We start from the raw sequence: 24,767 nt of genomic DNA on the forward strand, positions 1-24,767 counted from the left end.
GTTTATACTTATGTTATACGTATATTTTGTAAAAAGAAATCCAAGAAGAACTGGCAAGAAAGAAGCACAGAGCCAGAGCTAACGCTCATCGAACTCAGTCTGAGCTTGACTTGGTTGGCGATTGGAGGTGCATAGTGAGTCGTACATTTCGCCTAAAAAGCGTCGGTGATATGTCGCGAAAGCTGTGATTAGCGTAAATAGGCGTTCGCAGATATATTGAAAACATATTGAACTATAAAGTGCGACATACTATTTTACTATATGTACGCCGTTGTATTTTGGAATGAGGAACCAAGGTGTAAATTAGGGAAATAAAGCAAAAAAATGTTTTCCTCCGCAGCGGCTATGTTTAGACTAGTCGAACTGAGTGTTGGCATCTTCGTTGCTCTCTACGTATTGACCATAAATGCTGGTAGGTATCCAGTTCACAGTATTGTTAATAAAGGTGTTTAATATACATACATACATATGTACAGTGCTGGAGAAAATATATTGGATAAATTCATTTCATATAAAATCCACAACAGTTATAATTTAAAGCAAATATTAATTTCGAAATCTACGATACATTTAAAAAATCGTCGCGATAAAATACGATTATGCGAAAAAATATGATTTTTACTGTCAGTAAACACAATTTATTTACGAAAAGACATTGAAGACATGAAAAGCTTTGCTTACTAAATTCAACAGTAAAAATCAATTAAAAAATCAGGTACCATAGAAATTCTTCATTCGTAAAGGAAACACAAGAATTGTGTCGTATAGTCTATTTAGTTGGCAATAAGCAGCCGAATAGTTAAGAGCAGAGCGTATGTAACTGGGCTAAAAAGTCCGATGAAACCCCATTAATTTCCGGTTGGTTAGTTAGACAGCTCAACAAAACTTACAGAATACGTAAATAGAGGACCAAGAATGGATGGACCCATAGGGACAACATATGGTCATTGCTGCCTATCAACGGACGATCCACTGTGCTCATCTTGTTTGGAGAATGAGGATAGTATAAAGTAAAATATATTTTCTGTGCCGCTGTCTGGCAAAGCGTAGAGTCGCATGTTTTGAGAATGGTCGCAAGTTTTGAGAATGGTCGAGCTATATTTATTTTCTAAACTGCTAGGATTCATAAAAAAGTATGGGAAGTTTGCGGGAGAGTAATGAATCCAGATCCATCTGCTCCTCTAAATTTCCGCCCGTCCAAAATTCCACTCCATTCCAAAATATTTTGAAATTTTCGGCTCAATTTTAGTATTTTTACTATACATAGATAACTTTCGTCTGAAAATCTTCGAAAGTTTCAAGCAATTATTAAACTTTTGAAACTCATTTTAGTTTTATGATTTTTATGTATAGAAATATTTATTTATGAATATGCGTAAATCAGTAAATTGAAATTGAGTCAAATATGAAAGATAACTACATATTTATTTTAATAATATTTTAGCATCGTCATTTATAATATGGTCTGATGAAATTTGCTCATCACATTCTCGTTAGTGGTCTTTCTCATTTTTGTGAATGTTATAATGTGTAGTTTCTATAACCTTTATTTCGAGCTTCTTGTGCTTCTTGGGCTTTTTCATTCTTATACATTCCGAACGGCAAAATTTCAGCAGATATAAATTTATCGCCATGCATAAGTACCCTACGAATATCTGACGATTTTTATTTTAGAATACCACAAAGCCAGGTAGTCGCAGGAAATATAAAACGTCATTTGCAGTGCTCCAGGGTTTTTTTTTGCAAAACAGGGCAACAAAACTTGAGCTAAATAAAAATAAATGATGTTTTATGGAAAATAATGCAAATCAAAGTGGAAAACTTTACCTGTTATGAAAAAAGGTTGAGTAAGGCTAAGTATGCAGATATGTACATATATGTAGCCAAAAATCATGATTCAGTTTAGAAGGTTAGGTAAGTAATGACAAGTGAATTTTGATACTCCCTTATATTGGGTTGCAGTTACAAAAGATTAAGAAAGGGGTTTTCCCCTTCTTGCCTAAAGGTAGAAAAAAATACGCAAAGTAGCGATTGGTAATGTAATAAAAAATGAAAGAAAAACTGATCAATATAGATTAAAAACAAATTATTGTTTTTTTTTTAATAAACATGCAATATTTACTTAATTTTTTGTCAGGATGACTGAATCAAATTATTTTTTAAATAAATCGATCAGGATTATTTTATGATTAATGTTCTGAAATTTAAAATGCTAATCATAACTTTATAACTATTGCTAATGAAAGTATGCATCTCTGTTAATTATTTTATTAAATGAATTATCAACATAATAAATACATCATTACAAGACTGAAAGCAAGTATTGGTCTCTTAAACCATCTCATAGTAAATTAGCACGTGTTTTTGATAAATTTTATAAATACAAAATTAGTTAAACTTATAACATTAGTTTGCCAACTAAAATTATTAAATGTCTAATATAGGTCCTCTTGATTAAGTTTATCTATTATTTTTTCTATTACATTTCAATTATTTGGAATAATAAATTATTACTCTGTGATTCCTCAATCTCCTAAATCTGATAAAAAAACAAAAAATCTTCACTCAATCCTTAAAATGAAAATGATATTATATTTATTCTTAGATTTCGATCCAACTTCAACTATTTTCAATTGACCGTTAAAATAAAAAGAATTATTTAAGAATTAATAGTAATTCTTTCAACATATTGACTAATTCTTACACGATATGAAGAAAAAACCATTTAACATTAACCTTAACATTAATCTACAGCAGGAATGAAACCATTTAGCTTTATTTACTATTAATAGAACATGAGCACAACACAGATTAATAGAATGTAATCACTACTAAGTTACACAAGGATTATCTTTTACAGTAACTAGGAATTTATTTTATTATTTAACTAGCTTATGGAAAAAGTATGTATTTACTATACAATTGCCAACTGAATTTATGGATCTACATTTTTCAGAGCTCAATTTGCTAGTATAGGTACATATATTGTGAATGCTGCTAAGGGATAAACTACACTTTTATACTCGTACTAAATGATACACTGTTGCTCTGAAATATATCTATTAGGGGGTACCAGCATGTGAATGCTACATTTATAATAGTGTATAGTTTTTTTACACTGCAATGAGCCAAACAGTCAATATTGGCCTATGATTCCTAAAGTTTCTGGAGCTCAAGCAGGTGGACCATCTCATTAGTAATCGCATAGCGAATAAAGTTCTTAGGGCTGAACTCGATTCGACCACCTTCGTGATTGTTCAAAGGAATGGATCATGTAATTATATCAACAATAACCCCAAATGCCTCCTAGTTTAAGTTCCATTTCAGCTTCTAGGATCTAGAGAGCAACTGTTAAAACAGATCAATAGTAAAAAGATCACAGCCTTGTGCGTGACTGAGCTGCACCCTACTTCCGGCTGCGGACCAATGCATTTCTCTTCTTTTAATTACAGTAGATTCTATTTTTATGCGGTATATACGTTCCGCAAGAAACAGCATAAAAAAAAGACAGCATAAAAAAAGCTACCAGTTCTATAGTAAAACTATAGATACGTTTCAAAAGTGCTAAGAACCGCATAAATCTGAAATAATGTAATAATATCGCATAAAAAATGGTACTAGCCCCATATTACAACTATAGATACATACGTTCCATAGACCGCATGAATCTGAAATAATTAAATAAAATCGCATAAAAAAAAATTGTACTTTTGAAAATTATATCTTTATTTAAGAAACGTCAGAGTCGAAAAATAAATTTACATCGTCAGAAATAGAATCAGACAATGCCCGCATGTTGCGCATTCGTTTAGGATTTGGCGTAAAATCACTTCCGTCACTTGAGGAAATGTACACGTCTGATCTGGATGGTGATGCAGCCGGTTCCATACTTGTAAGGTTAGCATTTTTGATGTAATCTGTGATGAGTTTTTGCTTAGCTGGTTTAGAATCTTGTTTATATGTACAATTCCCGATAGGTCGACATGCATTTTTTAATTGTTTTAAAAACCGCACTATTTCAAAACCGCATAAAAAAACCGCATAAAAACAGAATCTACTGTATATATTTTTTTTGTTCTTTCGTGGTTGTACACGTCAGCTCGTTCCGTCTGTATATGTCCTCGCACGTTATCTTGAAATTTCCACATATATCCGAGATAACATTGATACCTGCTTGTCTATCCCTCTACTTCAGAAGCACGACCACCATCAACCTAAATAATTAAAAACGTTATTTTTTTGAAAATTAAATCGAATTTATTATAATACTTACTAAAATGCTTACAGTTTGAATGTTTACGATTTTCAACGAATAATAATAATGCAAAGCTTCAAAATGGAAACGGTGTTGCCGACATAATAATTTGTACCAAAAGTTTAAATTTTACTACAATTTAAAAGTTTTTTTATAAAACATGTGCGTATACTTGTAAAGAAGCAACATGTTTTCAAATAAGGGAGCCGATTTGTCAAGAGGAAGCGAGAAAGCTGTTTACTTACTTAACCTTCTATAATTGAATCATGGCCAAAAAACAAGTGTGCTCTTTCTCTCGACAATCATTTTAAGGTTAGGTTGGTTAATATTCGTCAATTTTCGGTTCGAATCGAATATTCAAATGACTAATTATTGGTCCAAAACTTGTATATAATATTTTCATAGAAATTTTGTGGATTCCTTCTCGAACTAACTACTTGTCAAATTAAACTTTTTTGAAATTTTTTCTTTGTAAGTCAAATAGTAATGATATGTAATACGAAGTCATCAGTATGCATTTTTTATCTTAAAAAAAATTAGACAGTTTGACTTAACTCCGCCTATTTCTCACTGTGTGCCGACCAGAAAGTAGTATTTTTGAGAATTAAAATAAGACGGGTATAAATTTGTTGAACTGAGCTTTAAGAAAATCTGCAACTTATTTGAATTATAGTCAAACTGTTTCGCTTAGAAACGGTTTTACATTTAAACTCAGCACAAGCAGGTACTAAAGTTGGTTTCATGCAAATTGAAAAGTTTACGATTGTCTGTGCCCCTAAATAAACAAAACAAATACAAATTTTTAATTTTAAAGTTATTAAAAGAGATCTGATATAGTAAATGATGAACGATTATTTAGGTGCCATTTATCGTATAAAAAGAGATTTAATCCATTTGAATTTAATGAAAATGGTTCTTATTCACGTTACAGAATCGGCAGAGTTACAGCTTTTTAAATATAAATATCACACATCGAAGAGCCACGATATAACATAATTGGGACTTCCTGTCCCAATAAGTACTCAGTAGAATGGAAATTTCATCAATATTTCCTGTTACCATAGTCGCCTTTCTTTATTTGACCTTTATATAATGACCTTTATAAGGCAATTGATTAGTCCGACTTTTTGGCGTTCCCTTCAATTTCGCTCACGCTTCTGGTCATAATTTATAAAATATATTTATTAATATTGGTATGGGAATAAGTTTCCGTCATTTCTTAGCCAAAATTACGAATTATTTAAACAATTTAATAATACAAGAAATTATGTGAAGTATGTGCCATTAGAAGCTACAACTTTACTCCATCTTTCAGACAGCATACGGATTCCTCTGACGAAAAATTCGAGATCTTTTGACTTGATCCATTCTGACTACATTGAACGGAACATATGGTAATCCGAAGGTGCTAAGTCTGGGGAAAACGGCGGGTGGGGCAAGATTTCCCAACTCAGTCCCTCTAAATATATCTGATCCGATTTGGTAACGTGTGGGCTGGCGTTTTCTTTGAGAGCTCGATTCAATCGCATTAGCTGCAATCGGCAACGATCGCCAATGATGGTTTCAGATAGTTTAAGGAGTTCATAACCCTTCTGATCCCAGTATTTGCACAACATAACCTTTCAAGCACGAATATTTTTTTCGCTGTCGATGAACCTAGGTTCCAACTTTTTCGACGCTTAGGGTTATCATAATAGATCCATTTTTCATCGCCAGTTACCGCCATTCAAGAAGCATCTCACACGTCACCAAATGTCTCTCTATAGCCCTCTCCTTTAGTTGATGTGGCACCCAATTACCTGTTACCTGCTTTCTGCACCATTCCCATCGCCTGCAAACGTTTGCCGACCGTTGATCTGTCTACATCCAACTTTTTAGACATATCATGGGTTCGACATGCGTCTTCATCCAATAATTGTTGTAGTTGAGTATCTTCGATTTTTTTCGGTGCACCTTCCGGATCTTTATCACTCACGTCGAAATTGCCACTTTGGAAGCGTCGAACCCCTCTTTACAAGTGTTATTTGGTGGAGCGTGAATACCGTAAATATTGATTAATGTACTCGTACGACACATTTCAGCTGCTTTTTTCTTTGAAAGGTAATGACGAAGCATGACTTCCCGCAAATGCTATTTTTTCGTACGTAGACATTTGTGACGTCAGATAAAAGGGGATCTTTACGCTTCAAACGAATGCCAACTACTGCGATCGAGACCTCACATATACACCTTCAAAACATCAGTATATTACTAGAGCTAACACAAAAATAGTATCAGCAGCGACACCTCTTTACAATATATTAACACGTTCACTACCAAGGGGATTTAAACAGTGCGCCATGACTGACCAACTAGAAATTTATATGTTTTTGTCTAGTAATGTGGGTTTTGCTTCTCACTGGGTATCTTAGAAGGTCAAACTTATAGCATAGATATTTTTTAGTATGGACCAGGCTCACATTTAATTGGGAGTAAAGATAGAGGAGTAAATCTTGGTAAGGTTTAATTGTTGGAACAGTAAAATAAATATCAAGACAAGTGATATGCAACCTAATATTGATTATTAATCTGTAACATCGACTTCCATTACACAGGCCGACAAAATTTAACCAACATTCAGACCCAGAAACCAGACTATATATTTCCGAAGGTTTATGATGCGCTGAATCCAAATCTGGCCTCAGAATTGCTCTATCAGCTCTGGTTTTTGAGATATCCTAACCTAAAAGTGCAAAAAAACCCATTTTTGCCCATATTTGAAGTTATGTAGCCTTGCAGATGTTTTCTTTCACCAAAATTAAAGGATGGCATCTTTAAATACAATCCTTCTTTTTTCAAATGGCGTTTTGTTTGCTCAAATATCATTTTTTTTCGCAGAGATATCGCATTTTGAAATTTTCATGTTTTTTTTTGTATTTTTTGCACTTTTAGGTTAGGATATCTCGAAAACCAGAGCTGATAGAGCAATTCTGAGGCCAGATTTGGATTCAGCGCATCATAAACCTTCGGAAATATATAGTCTGGTTTCTGGGTCTGAATGTTGGTTAAATTTTGTCGGCCTAGTTCCATTAAACACGAAAGATACGATTATCGTAAAAACTCAAACTAATAAATTAATTTTAGTTATCAATCCGAATTTTGCATGGACAGAGAAGCAGATATTAGTTTAAATTATTTCGGATACTTTTCCTTGTAGACTAGTGTTATTTTTTCGTCCAGGTCTTTCATTTTTTGTGCCAGTTTTATTATTAAAATAATATATAATTATAAAAATAAAAATAACGGAATAAATTTAATGCACGAGTATACTTTCGTTAATGTGTTTGAGAAAGAGTATTTAAACCATATTTACTTTACAAAGAGAATGCGTTATATTTAGTAAAATGTTCTAAAAAATGTATACCTGTACTACGTATCAGCTCAATATTTTTTGTATGTATGCGCACGTATGTGTGTACATATGTATGCAAACTGGTTTACATGTATGGATTACTATAGAAATGGAATACAAATATAATCCTTATCAAAAATTTTGTTTAAGTAAAATTTTATAATCGGTACACAAAATTCAAGCCACCTAGCCCAGAATGTGTATATGTATATGTACAAATGTATGTGAATTCGAAAATGTACATTTAAATTTTGTTCACATGTGTAGCAAGTCGATTTGTATTTGAGAAAAAAATCACATATAATAATAATATAAAAATTATGTGGCGCACTCAACTTGGACAGGTTTAATTTTTGTATCTATGTACATAAAAAAACCTTTTGGCAAAAAATTAATATTTACAGTATATATATTTTTTTCTGGAAAATGTGAAAAAGAATATATGTGTATTTAGAATGTTTATATTTTTATTATAATATTATATGTATCTCATTCGTTTGAACATTAAAAAAAAACTTTTCAATATGCATACGTTCTGATGTTAACAATGAAATTGTTATTTAAAATTTATATAAATTGGCTGTACAGCCAAGTGTTCCTAAAGATGACTTCTAATTAAGGTCGCAATATCGACAGCTACATAAAAGCAATAATTTAATTTGTTGTTTTGTTACTAAATTGGCCTTGGGCTCAGAATATAACAATACGAAAACTGAATACTTGGAGGCCATTAAAAATGTTTAATTTATAAAATACCCTTTATTGATTACTGATTGTAGATAGATTACTTTTACTAGTAATTGACTAATCGGCAAAAAATAACTTAAAAACAGAATAGAATCATATATCGAGTATTATTATTTTTTTCATCCAAAACTAAACTCATTTTTCGAGTGTATTTTTTTTGCTCTGCAATTTTTGCAAATATTTTATTTATTTGCGATTTGCTTCGCTAAGTTGAGATGACGTGAGTTAAGGTGGGGTGAGGTGAGTTTAAGTGCGTGAGGAGTATTAAGTTTTTCGATCTACCAAAAAAAAAAATGGAGCTAAAAATTTTAGAGAAAAAATATCGCTCAAGAAAGTAGTTTTATTTCCTATTAAAAAATGAAAACTGGAAAAATAATCGTTATTTTTTGTGAAAAAAAAAAAAATAAAACTAAAAAGGCAAATACACTTGAAAATTGAGTTTTATTTTTAATCAAAAAAATATAACGCGATGTATAAATTTTTCCTGAGCAACATACACACATACATATATATATATAATATATATATATATATATATATAGGTCCGCAGGTCTGAGTGGACCCTTTTCCACTCATATTCCCTCAAGGGTTGAGTGGGCAGAGTGTAACATTTGGCGGCAAGGCATGGCAAACATGTTCACGGATGGCTCGAAGTTGGACGGAAGGGTTAGTGGGGGATTATTCTGTAAGGAGCTTCCCATCGAACTCAAATTCAGGCTTCCGGACCACTGTAGTGTTTTCCAAGCGGAGTTATCCGCAATTAAGGAAGCAGTGGATTGGTTGCTTACCTCGGTAATTACCGTTAAATAAGTAAATATTTACTCCGATAGCCAAGCGGCAATTAGGGCCTTGGGCTTGTTGTTTGTGCGTTCGAGATTGGTCGGGGAATGTCTGGCTTCTATCTCGATTGCATCCGAATATTTTGACATCAGGCTCATTTGGGCTCACGGTCACAGCGGCATACAGGGAAACTGTTGGGCTGATGAGCTGGCTAGACAGGGCATTTTGGATATGGTTTCGTAGCGAAATGAGAGGATTGGGGTTCCCTTAAAAACCTGTGCTCTACTCCTGGAAAGATGGGCCTCGAATCAACTCAGCGAGCATTGGGCTAGTGCGCAAACGTGCAAGGTCGCGAGATCCTTCTGGCCACGGTAGATCGGGGACGCTCGAGGGAACTCCTAAGGCTAACAAAGCCCCAGCTCTCGAATTTGGTGGGTATCCTTACAGGACATTGTCCGTTAGGTGTTCATGCGGTGAGACTTGGGATTACCTCAAGTCCGTTCTGCAGAAGCTGTTGTTAGGACGAGGTGGAATCATCTTAACACCTTCCTCTCAGCTGCTCTGCTCTCGTCTGGCAAAGATTTAGACTTCTGGTCTCTCATTTTTTCGCTACGCCTGCGGATATAGCGGGTATAAATATCACAAATCTGGCGAAGTTCATCAGTAGCTTGAAGCGGCTAACTGCGAATGTAAATCAGCCATCGTCGGCGTTGTCGTAAATGCATGGTGATCATCGTTTCTAATCCCAAAGCTCTCCTTCCTTCCCTTTCTCCTCTCCCTTGTATGGAATACAACTGACGAATTTTTAAATATTTGTCCAAGTGTACCCTAAGCTAGGGCTGCCACTTAACCTAACCTAACCTAACATGAAGTTGTTTGGCAAAGTAAATGGCGGATAGTTGAGAGGATTTATTTATTTGTGAGCTGTACTCCTAATTTCTTGTCATGACCAGATTTTATAATTTTTTACTCTATCCATTTCATGAATAAATTTGTTATCGCTTTTGCTCTTGAACTTAATTGATTGGTGGTAGAAATACGAGGTAAATCACACAGGTCTACGAAATTTAAATTTTTAAGCTTTTACTTTTTTTACAATAAATTAAAAAAAAAATTTTTAGTTTTTATAAGAGACTAATTTTCAATGTAATAGGACTATGAATAAGTTCGTGCGGTTTTTTTCGAAATTTGAAACTTTATTGACGTAAAATGGTTACAAATTTAATATTCAAAGTATTGTCCATCGCTTACTACTACTTTTTCCCATCTTTCTGGCAATTCACGGATTCCCTTTGTGAAAAATTCGGTCGGTTTTGCCGCAATCCACGAATCGATCCATTTTTTGACTTCATCGTAATTACGGAAGTGCTGGTCAGCCAGGCCATGTTGCATCGATCGGAAGAGATAGTAATCGGATGGCGCAAGGTCTGGACTATACGGCGGGTGGGGTAGGACATCCCATTTGAGCGTTTCTAAGTATGTTTTGACCACTTGTGCAACATGTGGCCGAGCATTGTCATGTTGCAAAATAACTTTGTCGTGTCTATCGGCGTATTGCGGCCGTTTTTCTCGCAGTGCTCGGCTCAAACGCATCAATTGTCGTCGGTAGACATCCCCCGTAATCGTTTCATTCGGTTTCAGTAGCTCATAATACACATAACCTTCAGGCCATGAATATTCTGCGCCGACGTCGATGTTGAAGCATGGCCAGGGTATCCATACGTTGCCCGACGTTTTGGATTGTCGTAATGGACCCACTTTTCATCGCCAGTCACAATTCGATGCAAAAAACCCTTTCTTTTGTGCCGTTGAAGCAGTTGTTCGCATGCCATAAAACGGCGTTCAACGTCTCTTGGCTTCAATTCATACGGCACCCAATGGCCTACCTTTCGGATCATTCCCATGGCTTTTAAACGTTTGGAAATGGTTGATTGATCAACTCCCAAAGTTTTTGCAACCTCTTCTTGCGTTTGAGCCGGATCTTGATCGAGCAATTCCTCCAATTCGGTATCCATGAACTTTGGCGGCGCACCCTCGCGTTCTTCGCCTTCCAAGCCAAAATCACCACTTTTAAAGCGTGCAAACCACTTCTGGCACGTTCGCTCAGCTAGAGCATGCTCACCATAAACTTCCACCAAGATACGATGACTTTCGGCTGCTTTTTTCTTCATATTAAAATAATGAAGAAGAATTCCCCGCAAAAACACATTATTTGGCACGAAATTCGACATTTTCAAGTGTGGTAAAAATATTGTTGTTTACGCTTCAAATAAAAAACTTATACTGACGTTTGTGCCTTACGACAGTAGCTCTCCAATGAATGTTTGGAAATGTGGATCGATGGAATAATAATCAAGTTACGCCATCTGTTGTAAAACCGCACGAACTTATTCATAGTCCTATTACTCCTGTCGCTGAACACGATTCTCGAATCCAATAATGTCTATCATAAAGTTGGTGGTAAAAATCCATAGAAACGTGTGTTTGCTTCTTTTTACTCCCTATTTTTTTTAAAAACCTGACCTATACTCAAGATATGGTAAAGCTTCACTTTTACACAACAATTTTATCTGCAAGTTCCAAAAAAATAAACAATTTTGAATAATACGGGGTTAATCCTTTATGGCCCAGTGATGACGAACAAACTGCAAATTATTGTATTCTAAGCTCATAAAAATTACTACTCAGTTTTTGGGGTAAGCTCATAAAAATTACTACTCAGTTTTTGGGGTAGCTGATTACGTATCTAATGTAAATTTTTCGAAATTCAGAAATACACCGGAAACTAGTATCAAATAAAACAAAAAAAAAATGTGTCACAAACTGAAGTGATCCACGACGGCACACCTTACACCCTTTATTAGGGTTTGGCCGAGCTGCTATTCCAATTTGGGGTGTGCATCTTGCTGGTTTTCACAAATGGAGGAACTTATAGTTTTTTCTGAGAAGCTTTTTCATAGCAGAAATACGCTCGGAGGTTTGCCATTGCTTGCTAAGGGGCGAAAGTTTCTATGCCTGACTAAATAAAAGCAAAAACATGTTCTCATCTCATGAGGTACTGTTAATAGATATTGCCATGAGGAAGATCATAAAAGAAGAGCTGATGCTAATTTTTTGCATGCTTATCAAACAAACCTTCTTTTTTTTGGCTATTACGTTATTCCAGTAAACGAGTGATATACAAGTGCATATGTATGTATGTAAATAGTTGTGATAGTATTGTTATCGCTCAAGAAATTAGTTTTATTTTCCATTAAAAAATGTTACTATTATTATTGTTATTATTTAATATGAACACCAGTACTAAATGATTAATTTTACAATTTTTACGAGCCCACCAATGCCAAATTATATAGTGGCGTTAGAAAATATAGCATCTTGAAAATATCATACTTAAGGTGCTTAACCAAAAGTGATGTTCAAGTCAATTTTAAATTTTAGGCACGTGGAAATATAACAAAACTAAAACTTATTTTTGAAATATTTAAAATTTGAAATTAAGTTACATTCATTAATTCAAGTATTTCTTAAAAAACGGCTATCCATCACAAAAAACTCATCTTTTAAGATAATTTAAAAGAAATTAAAATACTACTTAACATTTTGATATCTTTAAAATAGCGTACATATACATTTGGTTGAAAAAAAGTTCTACATAACTACCAAACTGTCAATCTCTGTCACTACCTCTGTCAATCCTTTATAAATATATATTGTATGTATTCGTGCGAAAATCGTGGTAACAAATTTTTCATTTCTGACATATTTGCCAATGATGCCCAATATTTTATTTCAAGGATAATGCATTTAATTCTTCTTTATAATAAATAATAATATATTGCCTTCAAATTATTTTCGCTGCCTCTTTGGTATTGAGGCTATACCGGGTCTAATTGAACATCTGGACATGAAAATGCTTTTTTAGCTTTCAAAAGTAAAAACATTAAATAATCAAATTGATCGGCTGAACCCTTGGACCAAACATAAATTATATAACGCATCTTACTTTAATAATCCAAAGTGTTTAAAATCGAAGTGTACATTTCAGCACATTTTATTTAAAAGCCAAAGTAGTGCAAAGAAAACAAAATAATTCTGAGGTGCTATTTTTTCAACCACAACTGTTGTAAAACCAGTTATATGCGAAAGATGCTTAAATGTGTATGTAAGCTGTGGTATATTAACGTAGGTAACCAAAATTAATTTTCATAAAAAAAAAATACTTATAAAATACTATCTATACCCGGCGTTCGTTGCTACAGTCAAACTTTTCGTGGCGAATTGCATTTAAAGTTTGCTTTGTTTCTAATAAAAATAGAGAAAAACAGTTTGAAAGCCTCCACATTGTAATTGGAAAAATGTTCACCTTTCTGTAAGCAAATGCGATAATCTGTGAAATTAACAAACCTTCATAATGTAAGATACTGCCCTATAGGTACCTCCATATATCACACATAAACATTTGTATGGACTATTTTAGACCTCTAACTCGTCAATTAGCCAGCGTAGCCGAATGCATTGGCACGTGGCTACCATTCTGAAGTGCCCCGGTCATGAAACACCAATCTGTGTACATATATTATTTATTTTGTTATTAAAAAATGAAGCTGTATCTGTAAGACTTCATAAAAAAAGTTTTTTTAAATATTCGAGTGTATTTCTGCCATGAAAAAGGTAAACATAAAGAACCATCTGCCGTTCGGAGACGACATACAATTGTAGGCCTCTCCATTTGTGGAATATCATCAAGACACACACCACAAATACGTCAGGAAAAGGGTGTAATCGCCAATTATTATTATTATTATTATTATTATTATTAACTCCTGGATAGATAGAACCTTTTTGTGTGAAACGACAAAAAATACTCATACTCATACACCCCCATGTAATGCCCAAAAATGTTCACAAAAATATTTACTATGTCTCTTAATACACCAAGGCTCAAATTCTAGCTAAACCCCTGAAAAGGGCTAATTTTGTTAAAGTGCAAAAGGGTGAAAACTAGGGGTGGGACTATTCGAATAAAAATTATTCGAATAATAAAATCTTTTATTCGAGAGGTATTCGTAATTCGAATAATATTTATTCGAATTTTTTATTCGTTTATTCGAATAATGCTATTCGAATACCTCACTATTCGAATACCACATCACAATTTCAAAGCAATCTGCATGTGTACATAAATAAGTATATATAATAATTATATCCTTTTATTGGCCTTGAATAACTTCTAAAACTGTAGATTAAGCAAAAGAAGATTTCAAGGCTCCATATTTATCGTTTGAGAGAAAACCATTATTTCGATCCGTTATCGTATAATACGATGCGGACATAGAAAATGTGAAATCATATTTCTCCATACAATTTATATGGGAAATTGAAAAGTGCGATGCGGGCCACCCTAATATTAATATTAAGGCGTCTAAACACAAGAATTGTTACGAGGGAAAACCAAATATTTTTTTAGAAACGGTCTGATGTTTTTATGCACATACATATAAATATGTTGGTTGGTTGGTTGGTTAGAGTGGTGATTCATCCTGAATCCAACTAGCGCTTCCGCACCATTTTGTTGCCACATCCTCGTTACCAACTTGTTATTTACGGCATGACTATACCCAGTCTGTGCGGTTCAGGAACCTTATTAGGTTGTTGACATCTAAGCCAGACAGTTGTTCGAGCTCCTCGAACAGCGGTTTCCCCAGGGTTAACATTCTGTCCTTCCATAGGGCAGGGCATTCACAGAGGAAATGGAAGATTGTTTCCTTTTTCTCCGGTTGTTTGCAACTGTGACAGTATGTGTTGTGAGGGATTCCCATTTTGGCTGCCTGTTCTCCGACAGACCAAAAGCCAGTTATGACTGCCGTTAGTCTCCAGGCATCCCGTCGTTTCATGTTTAACAATATTGATGATTGTTTAAGGTTGTAGGTGGGCCATAACGTTCTGCTGATTTTGCATTTCGTCTGGCCCCTCCATCTACACTCCGCCATTCGGAGGTATTTTGGGGAAATTGTACTCTTGACTGCACCTAATGGTGTGAATACCGGTTCTGCAAGAGCGTTATTCATGGCAGATCCCCCTCTTGCCAGTTCATCTGCTTTTTCGTTACCTTCAATATTCCGATGTCCTGGGACCCAGATTAAGGTAACATTATGTTTTTCGCTCAAGGTGGAAAGGCTATTCCTACTTTGTTCCACCACCATTGAGGTTGTAGTCGCTGAATGCAGTGCCTGGATTGCAGCTTGGCTATCCGAGAGAATAGCGATATTGCTCTTAAAAGAGAAGTCTGTGATTAGTAGCCTACAAGCTTCCCCAATTGCCAGTACTTCCGCCTGGAAGACACTGCAGGTATTGGGGAGGCGCACAGATTTTTCAATTTTAAGTCTATGAGAATATATACCAGCTCCAACACCACAATCCATTTTAGAACCATCTGTATAGACTGTAGTGTCGAAGTTGTTTAATGAGAATCCCTTATTCCACTCTTCCTTAGATGGAAAGAGAGTGGCAAAATTCCTATTGAATGTTACCGTCGGGACGATGTAGTCAGTCCTCACCGAGGTTAACTGAGTTTGCCGCAATAGTAGACTGGCATGACCATAAGTGTTTTCTTTCCAGCGGCCCGCTTCGTTTAACCTAAATGCACTCATGGTTGCCGTCTTCTTAATATGTAGGTCTATTGGAATAACGTGTGTCAGTGCGTTCAGAGCCTCCCTAGGACATGATCTGATTGCGCCGACCGTTATTGCACAAGCTGATCTTTATATTCTGCCGAGTAATTTGATGTTGTAATCTCTCCCTAGAGCTTTCCACCAAACTACCGAACCATACGATAAAATTGGTCGTATAACCGCCTTGTACAACCATAATGTATGCTTAGGTTGAAGACCCCATCTTCTTCCAAGCATACGTTTACAGGCATATAGAGCAATTTCAGCTTTCCTTACCCGTTCTTCGACGTTTAATTTCCAGCTAAGTTTGGAGTCCAAAATTACCCCTAAGTACTTTGCACTGGGTGAAAGTGAGAGGGTTTGTCCATTAATATTTGGTAGGGTAAAGCTTGGTACCTTGTATCTGGTGGTAAAGAGCATGAGTTCTGTTTTACGCGGGTTTAAACTTAAGCCACAGCCTGTTGCCCAAGAATTAAGCTCGCCTAACGCCCTTTGAATGATCCCACTGATCGTATTAGGACACAGTCCTGACGCCATTAGCACCACATCATCAGCGTACGCCACCGCTTTTACCCCTCCTCTATTAAGTTTTATTAGGATTTTGCTAATCACACATAACCAAAGAAGTGGAGATAGTACTCCCCCCTGTGGAATACCCCTGTGGACTCTCTTAGTTATGTTGATGTTACCCATATTAGCTCTAATGATCCTGGTTTCTAGCATAGAGATGATCCAATTGGTGATACAATTTTCCACCCCTAAGTCTATTAACGATAAATATGTATACCTTTCGATGTTTTATCAAGAACAATACCAAAGAAATCTTATCATATTAGCTGATTGAACTGAGGTATTCGAATAGTGAGGTATTCGAATAGTAAGGTATTCGAATAGTGAGGTATTCGAATAGTAAGGTATTCGAATAATGAACTATTCGAATTATTTGAAACGAATAGTATTATTCGTTTTATTCGAATAATGTTTATTCGAATATTATTCGAAAATAATCCCACTCCTAGTGAAAACTTTGAAATCACCAATACACGTATGTATATATTTTTTGACCGCTCCACCAGAATCCGTTCAAATGAAATATACGGCAATCATTTAACCAAGCCGCGATGTACATACATAGGTACGTATGTACGTGAAATCACTGCCGCCTATTAAGAGAATATGAGAATAATGAGATAGTGGAGCTGCGATAAGAGCTTGGAGAGCGAAGCGAGCGGAGCAGAGAAAATAGTAAATGGGTATGTATGTAAGTTTTAACGTTGGAGTAGAGCTGTGACCAAATATTAACGATAAGAGCCAAGAACAAAAAAAATCGTTGACCAAGTTTCCTCGAGATTCATCTTACTTAATTTAGCAAGTAAAAGGTGACCAGATAGAAGCATTCAAAGTACTCTCAAATGTTTTTGATTTCGTCGTGCATCGTATGAAAATAAATAAATAATAAAAAAATGTTATCAAAATTCTGGCTATGTTGTAAATACCCAACGGGAATTTTGTAGTAAGCTCGTCGTCATGAATTGCTATTGTCTCAGGGGCTATGGCACCAAGAGAAATTGCCAAGTGCTTGACCAGGCATCAATTCGTCCACAAAAGATTGATTATTTGGAGCGTTTTAAAGAATAACAGTATCATCGAACCTTATTTCTAGCAAGCACACTCGAGTAGTTCGAACGGAACTGAAGATATACTAGGACTATGAAGAATCTCTTGCATGGGTGGAAGAATAGTCTAAGCCTCAAACAAACTCTGCTTTTCATCTTTAGTCTCCAGCGACAAACAAGTCTTAGTCTTAATCTCCACAGTTGACCAAAATAATCCCAAAGTTCAAATTACGTACAACGTGAAAAGTGGCCATTTTCCAACTCAAACCCATCTTGCAATAGGCAGCGATCTTATACCCCAAATAATATTGGAAGGCATCAAAAAAATGTCTGAATTCTTAGCACAAAAATGTTCAGTTAGATTTTGGGTGATCGGTTCCCGAAGTGGCATCCACTTAAATTCCAACTAAGCAAAATCGCTTTAGATCAACCGCAAGCCACACTCTCCGGAAATTATTTAATAAAAAATGATTTAAAATCGTATTGGAAGAATATCTATTTCTTAATTGTGTTGAATAAAAAAATTCTAATAAGCAATTCTTTGATAAAGTTCGGAAAAAAACGATAAAACTGTAATTAATTTTCAATGCATCTCAGAATTCAGGCTCCAGTGACTCTCTCAAGCATAAGAGAACCTACCTACAAGTATACCACAAACCCACGATGTACCAAATACAAAAGTAGCGCCTCGTATGGATATTCCGTTATAGCTGCCTATAGTTATGGGTGCCTATCGGTAATGGCTAACCTCCGAATGGATTTCTGCTATGGAAAAGCTGCACATAGAAAACCATCTACAACTCGGGTATGTGGGTCTGTTGATTTGAGGAGCAACATGAATACGAACTCCACAAATAGGAGGAGGAGCTCGGTCAAACACCTAACAAGGGAAGTGTACGCCAATTTGCGTGAAGCCGATTTCGTCTTAAGGAAAAGTTGTGTTAGTGTATCCAAAAACACGATTCGAGGATGTTTACGTGCAAAAGACCTCAAATTCCGGATCACATGGGCCAAGGCAAACTCAGAACAGAATTGGGCAAATGTAATATTCACAGATGAATCTTGCTTTTGGACGAATAGTTGCAAATTTCGGTCCTGTTTTACTGCTGATAATCGACAACTTCCGCTAACTGTTAAGCATTCAGTTAATCTTCATGTTTGCAGCTCTGAAGGCTATAACGAAAATAAAGCTCCTGAAATGTTTCGAGGGCTGAATCAAACGCTGGCATAAGTTCGTTGCAATTGATAGGGGGTACTTCGAAGGCGATAATATCACTTTTGAGGAAGAAACTTTTATTTTGAATTTTCTGAATATATTTGGCGCACTTTTTGAACAAAGTGTATGTATTCTTTTTTCAGTGAGTTTGAAAATTCATCTCGCCTAAAAGACGGGATTAATTCGAGAATATTTTCGTGTAATGATTTATTATCATTTCCAACGTGGGTTATCGAGGCAATAGTGGATTGACCAGCCTACTTCTACTTCTGGCGTTAGCAATTGTGACACGATGGTACAACGTATAACGTGTTTCTTCGTAGCTATCGATCTTTGCAGGATGACTTTCGTGAAGGCCTTTCAAATACGGTTGTTGTGCCAAAAACAATCCATGCTGTGCGTCAATTTATAACGCAAGATAGAGAGGCATCCTTGGGTGTTAGTGGGACCAGCACACCCGTACATTCAATAATTCATGAAAATTTAATCTACAAGAAGTTTTGTTCTCGTTGGATATCGCATAATTTGACAATTGCGTGGAGAGGATTCGTATCGATTGGGGTAAAGAAATGGGGAAGAAATTCAGTCGAGGTGGTTCAAAGAACGTTTCTGACACCGCAACAGGCGCGAATCCTGTTTTAATGCATAAAAGCCGGAAACAAAATATCAATCGATAGTATGGGTGCCCCAAGAGGCGCTTAATCCAACAAAAGTTGCTCGTGGAAGAAGCACCTCAAAGCAAATGGTCCTTGTTTTTTGGGAAAACCTGGTTATGTCGCAGCTTGACCATTGGAGAAACTTAATTATGAGTGGCACATAACCATTTGTTTGTTAAACGTTTTCGGAGAACTAAGAAAAATCAACTGCCAAGACGAATCATCCTTCACCAAGACGATGCGAGCTTTCACGCATTACAAAATAGTTTCTGAGCTCAAACATCAAATTAATTGGTAATCTGCCTTACGGCCCTGATTTGGCGCTTTATCCTTTTCTTTTGTTCCTGAACATCAAAAATAAAAGTCTTTAAGCAGCTCGTTTTGGAGGTATCCACTTCTAAGTCTCAAAAGCGCTTTGAAACTTGGTTCAAGAAAATACAAAAGTGTATTGACTTCCAAGGAGAGAACAATAAGACCATTTTCATTATTATTTTACTGTATTTTCATTATTTGGCGCAAAATATATATTAGGTAACCCTCGTATTCAAAGAACATTAAAAAGGTTAATATGCTCTCAAACCCTTCTGCTATTGATTTCTTTTATACTAAATACAACTTCAATTAAGTTTAAAATGAATTACTAAACAGTACTTCACATATTTTTTAGTTTGTAAGAAATGCAATATTTTGTAGTTTGATTTATGGATCTATTTTTATTTTTTAGTGTTTGTTAGCTATGGAGTTTGCAACACACCCTTCGGATTGCAAGGTCATTGCGTCCCCCTATCGGATTGCCCAACGCTATACGGCTTAGTTACAGGTAAAAATTTGAACAATCAAATTATACAATTTCTGCGTCAAAGCTACTGCGGTTTTGATACCAATGCAACGTGGGGACAGGATAAAACACGCGTAGGTGCATCATAGTTGAACAGCTTTTGAATTCAATAATGTAAGCTCAGATTGAGATGGATCAAGTACATTACTGTATTTTCTGTTTTAGGTGTGCTGTTTAGATAATCCTAATGCAGAGAATCTGGAAGGGGACTCAGGTAAACTGCTGCCTTCAAAAGGAGTTTGTGGGGTCACTTTTAATACGCGTATTTTTGGTGGCGTTGATACAGAGCTGGGCGAATACCCGTGGTCAGCATTGATAAAGTATCAAAGGCGTAAGTACAGAAAAATATAAATTCTTTTGTAAGTTCACATACCCACTCACGTGTACAGATTCAATATAGGCTAGCTTTGAAAGGGTCAGTCTCATAAGTCATTGTTGTAGCAAAAATTATATAAATAATCTTAGCAGAGAATTAGTTCATAGCGCATCTGGCATCAATCCAAATAAAATCAATATTATCAGCTATGGTCATTTTTAAATCCGTGAATCCATGGATCCCTTGGGGTAGTCAGAACTTTATCTGCTGCAACAATACCGACAGTAGTTAGGGCACCTTCCTCTTCCTCTGCTACAACCTGCTGGTACTGCATCAAATACTTTCAGAGCCGGAGCGTTTGTACCCATTCGGACGACATGACCCAGCCAATGAGGCCGCTAGATCTTCATTCGCTGCGCTATGTCTACGTCGTCGTAAAGCTCATTGTTCTATCGGAGGATGGTTGCATATGTATGGTAGAAGTCTACGCAAGTGGTGAAAGTTCGTGATCGCTATTCACTTGGGAGTGGCCAGGACGATTCTTCTGCATACGGTCCATGGAGCTTAAAACTTCCGGGCTTCGTCTAAGTATTCTCGGCATAGTTTCCGAGCATTCTCGAACGGAGCTAATGTGAGGAGGAGAAATAGCCCAGGATATCTGGTTGTGCGCTTGGTTTTGAACCCGCCACGTTAAAATAGTTGTAACCTCGGGGATTCGCAACCAACTACGAGTCACGAATCATGCCATACTATCACGAGTCACCTTAGTACTCGTATTAACTTCTAATATCTTTGAAAAATGCGCTGAAGCGACAATCCTTGTTCGGTTATAAGTCGGGTCTACACCGGTACGTAGAACCCACCGCACGCTATACACGGTCCTTTCCATTTGAAAAGTATTAATAAATTTCCAGCAGAAATCGGGCGAAAACATTCTAGTTGTCATCGTCTATCTCATCGATAGGACCAGGAAACATGCTGTTTCGACAGGTTGGGTCAAATGGGAGGTGAGTGGGTTTAAGGGGTATATGAATAGGTTTAAGGAGGCATGTGCGGGGTACTTTCACATATATATTGTATATACATATATAATTGGCGCGTACACCCTTTTTGGGTGTTTGGGCGAGCTCCTCCTCCTATTGGTGGCAAACGTCTTGATGTTGTTCCACAAATGGAAGGACCTACAGTTTTAAGCCGACTCCGAACGGCAGATAATTTTTGGGGAGCTTTTTAATGGCAGAAATACACTCGGAGGTTTGCCATTGCCTGCCGAGGGGCGACCGCTATTAGAAAAATTTTTTTCTTAATTTTGGTGTTTCACCAAGATTCCAACCTACGTTATTTCTGTGAATTCTGAATGGTAGTCACGCACCAACCCATTTGGCTACGGCGGCCGGACATATATTGAGTACGTCTCTGTTGATTCTGGATGGGTAGAGGTTTTTAACCTACTACAACACTCGGCGACCGCCGTAGTCGAATGGGTTGGTGTGTGACTACCATTCGGGAGTGCGTAGGTTCGAGTCTTCGTGTATGAAACAGCAAACTGAAAAAGTTTCTAAAGAAGGTCGCCCCTCGGCAGGCAATGGCACACTTCCGAGTGTATTTCTGCCATGAAAAAGGTCCTCATAAAAAACCATTTCCCGTTCGGAGTAGATTTAAAACTATAGCTCCCTCAACATCAAGTCTCACGCCACAAATAGGAGGAAGAGTGCGGCCAAACACCTAACAGAAGTGTAAGCGCCAATTACATTATTTTCTATTTTTTTACAACACATTTTAGTTGTTGTTGTAGCAGCATAAATATTCCAAATACATGTGCGGAAAATGCTGCTGTAGTGACAGTCCTTGGCCGGAAACAAATCCAGGTCGTTCTGGTAACGTAGAACCGACTGTCTTGGGAACTGTGTCGTGTGAAACAGCACATTCTAGTATTCGTCTGGGGGTAACTCTAACTTTAAACACAGCGTGAAAGGTTTTCATTCAGAAAATTTTGTTGAAAAAATATTTCTTAAAACTTCCATGAGGCTTAACCACAACACATCAAATATCAATTCTCTAAAAATGTTCATAAATAAATCTACTTTTAACACTTTATTATTGATTTTGCGTTCTTCCCTTGCTATAGCTTATAACGCCATGGCTCTTAATTGTGCCGGCGTGCTCATCAACCGACGTTACGTGCTTAGCGCCGCACACTGCCTTAGAAATCCCAACATACCTACTAGTTGGAAACTCGACAGTGTACGCCTGGGCGAATGGAACATCAGTTCAAATCCCGATTGTATTCAAACTGCTGATGGACACAGTCGGTGCTCAGATCCATATGTAGAGGTGAAGATCGAACGCATCATTATCCATGAGAAATACATGCCACAATCACTATCCGAATTTTACGACATTGCATTGATTCGAATGGCGGAGAATGTGAACTACTCGGATATGATACGTCCCATCTGTCTACCAAGCACGAATGAATTACGACAGATGACATTTGAGAATGAATACGCAGACGTGGCCGGTTGGGGTCGCACGGAGGTGAGCTCCTACAGCACAGTGAAGAAGAAAATTTCGCTAATCATTTGGCATACGGATGCGTGTGAAGCGCAATTCAAAAAAATTAACATTCCGGTGAACCAAACCTTGCAATTATGTGCGGGTGGGCAAGCTAAGCAGGATACATGTCAAGGCGACTCTGGAGCGCCGCTGACGATGCGTGGCCGTGATATGAATGCGCCGTATTTTGTCGTTGGTATTGTGTCATTCGGTATGCAGCCATGCGGCTTAGAGTCTTGGCCAGGGATTTATACACGAGTTACACATTATATTGATTGGATTATGCAAAATTTGGAGGACTGATAGTCGTCGACTATGTGCAATAACCAGTGAAGTGCAATGTATGCATGTATGTATGTACATTATTGCCAGTAGTGCAGATGAAAACAGTATATTATTGTTTAACGAAAATAATGTGTTTATTTTAAAACTTTATTCATAGCTAAAGAAAATAAATTAAACATTTTAAGCTATGCTTTTGGTTGAGTTAAAGGTTTTAGCAACTGACTGGAGAGTTTTAAATTTATAAACATTTTTTTTGTTTTTAATTTTCTTCATTATAATAATAGTTGGTTTTTTTAATTACCATTATTCATTCTATTTATAAATGACTTAAGCTTCCACTAGTGAGTGTAATGGCATATTTTTATATATTCATTTGTATTCGGAAAGCTCTTCTCGTTCGTTTCAAAATTATTTTATTAATACTTGAATTGAATTTAGTTATACGTATGTATATATGTACGAGTTGATTAAATTATAGTTGCGAATTTTGCAGAAGGCAACGTTCTTTGGTATATTTTTCATTTTTAGCTTCAATCGCTCTTAAAAATACTGCCCTCAAGGCTGCAACTTATTAATACTAGTAATGTCAATAATTTCTGCTACCTGATAACTGATGCACAACTGAAATCTTGCAAAGCTGCTTGCAACTAGAGAACGTATTCTTTTTCACTAAGAATTTTAAAAATATATAAATTATCATACCGTCTCACAAGAGCGCCAAAGATTATCAATTTACTTAAATAATTTAAGTAAGCTGTGCTTTTGTACTTTTAACAATTCTGCCTTTTTTTCTCTTTTAATTTCATTCAATTTCACAATATGTAAGTGAGGGCGTTTAGTTTAATGTGCTTGCTAAGAAAGCAGTATCATGCATGTATTGCATACTGGGTTACAAGCATTTTTGGCAGAATGATAATAAATTTGAATGAGAATTCAATTGTTTTTGCAAATATTGAGATTTGAATGAATATTTTTAAATGTTAAGCGCTTCTCTTTTCAGAAAACATTAAATTCATAAATAATTGTGGAGCCACAAAGTTAAAGCAGTTACACTTTTAATATCTTACAACAAATAATTAAATACTCTACGTATTGCAAACAACAACACATCATTTAAGCTCACAGAAAACCGGCCAAGCTATACCACATTTTACAGACAAACGCGCGCATCTTCGAGGCTTAAGGTTGTTTTTTTGAAAGCTTTCTTTAAATTTGGTTATTATTGAAGTTTTCATAATATAATTAGGGGATTCATATAGTCTCATAAGGTTATAAGTCATAAAGCAAAGTCTTAAATATTACTACAGTCGTGACCACTCCTTCACGTTTTTTTCTTCTTTTTGGTTTGATTAATCCGCTCCTAAAATTATACACAAGAAATTTTTGCCTTACTCTGCACAGAAGCGCAATCGAAGTAAAGATAATTCAGCTGAGCAG

At 36.1% G+C, this 24,767-nt stretch overlaps 1 protein-coding gene across 1 annotated transcript; it reads left to right on the plus strand.

Annotated features, from left to right (window-relative positions):
- The first annotated feature begins 115 nt into the window (after positions 1–115).
- Positions 116–23,564, plus strand: LOC129246475 (CLIP domain-containing serine protease HP8-like). The gene is made up of 4 exons (XM_054885333.1): positions 116–412; positions 20,060–20,247; positions 20,339–20,504; positions 22,618–23,564. Exons 1-4 carry the CDS (start codon positions 325–327, stop codon positions 23,346–23,348), a joined length of 1,173 nt encoding a protein of 390 aa, XP_054741308.1. The 5' UTR covers positions 116–324; the 3' UTR covers positions 23,349–23,564.
- Positions 23,565–24,767: the final 1,203 nt, after the last annotated feature.

This window comes from Anastrepha obliqua, chromosome 1, assembly GCF_027943255.1.
Source record: "Anastrepha obliqua isolate idAnaObli1 chromosome 1, idAnaObli1_1.0, whole genome shotgun sequence".
Classification (NCBI taxonomy): Eukaryota; Metazoa; Arthropoda; class Insecta; order Diptera; family Tephritidae; genus Anastrepha; species Anastrepha obliqua.

Coding starts and splice junctions, on each gene's coding strand:
- LOC129246475 (XM_054885333.1), top strand. CDS start 325: ATGTTTTCCTCCGCAGCGGCTATGTTTAGACTAGTCGAACTGAGTGTT. Junction 413..20,059: donor CGTATTGACCATAAATGCTG/GTAGGTATCCAG, acceptor TTTATTTTTTAG/TGTTTGTTAGCTATGGAGTT. Junction 20,505..22,617: donor ATTGATAAAGTATCAAAGGC/GTAAGTACAGAA, acceptor CCCTTGCTATAG/CTTATAACGCCATGGCTCTT.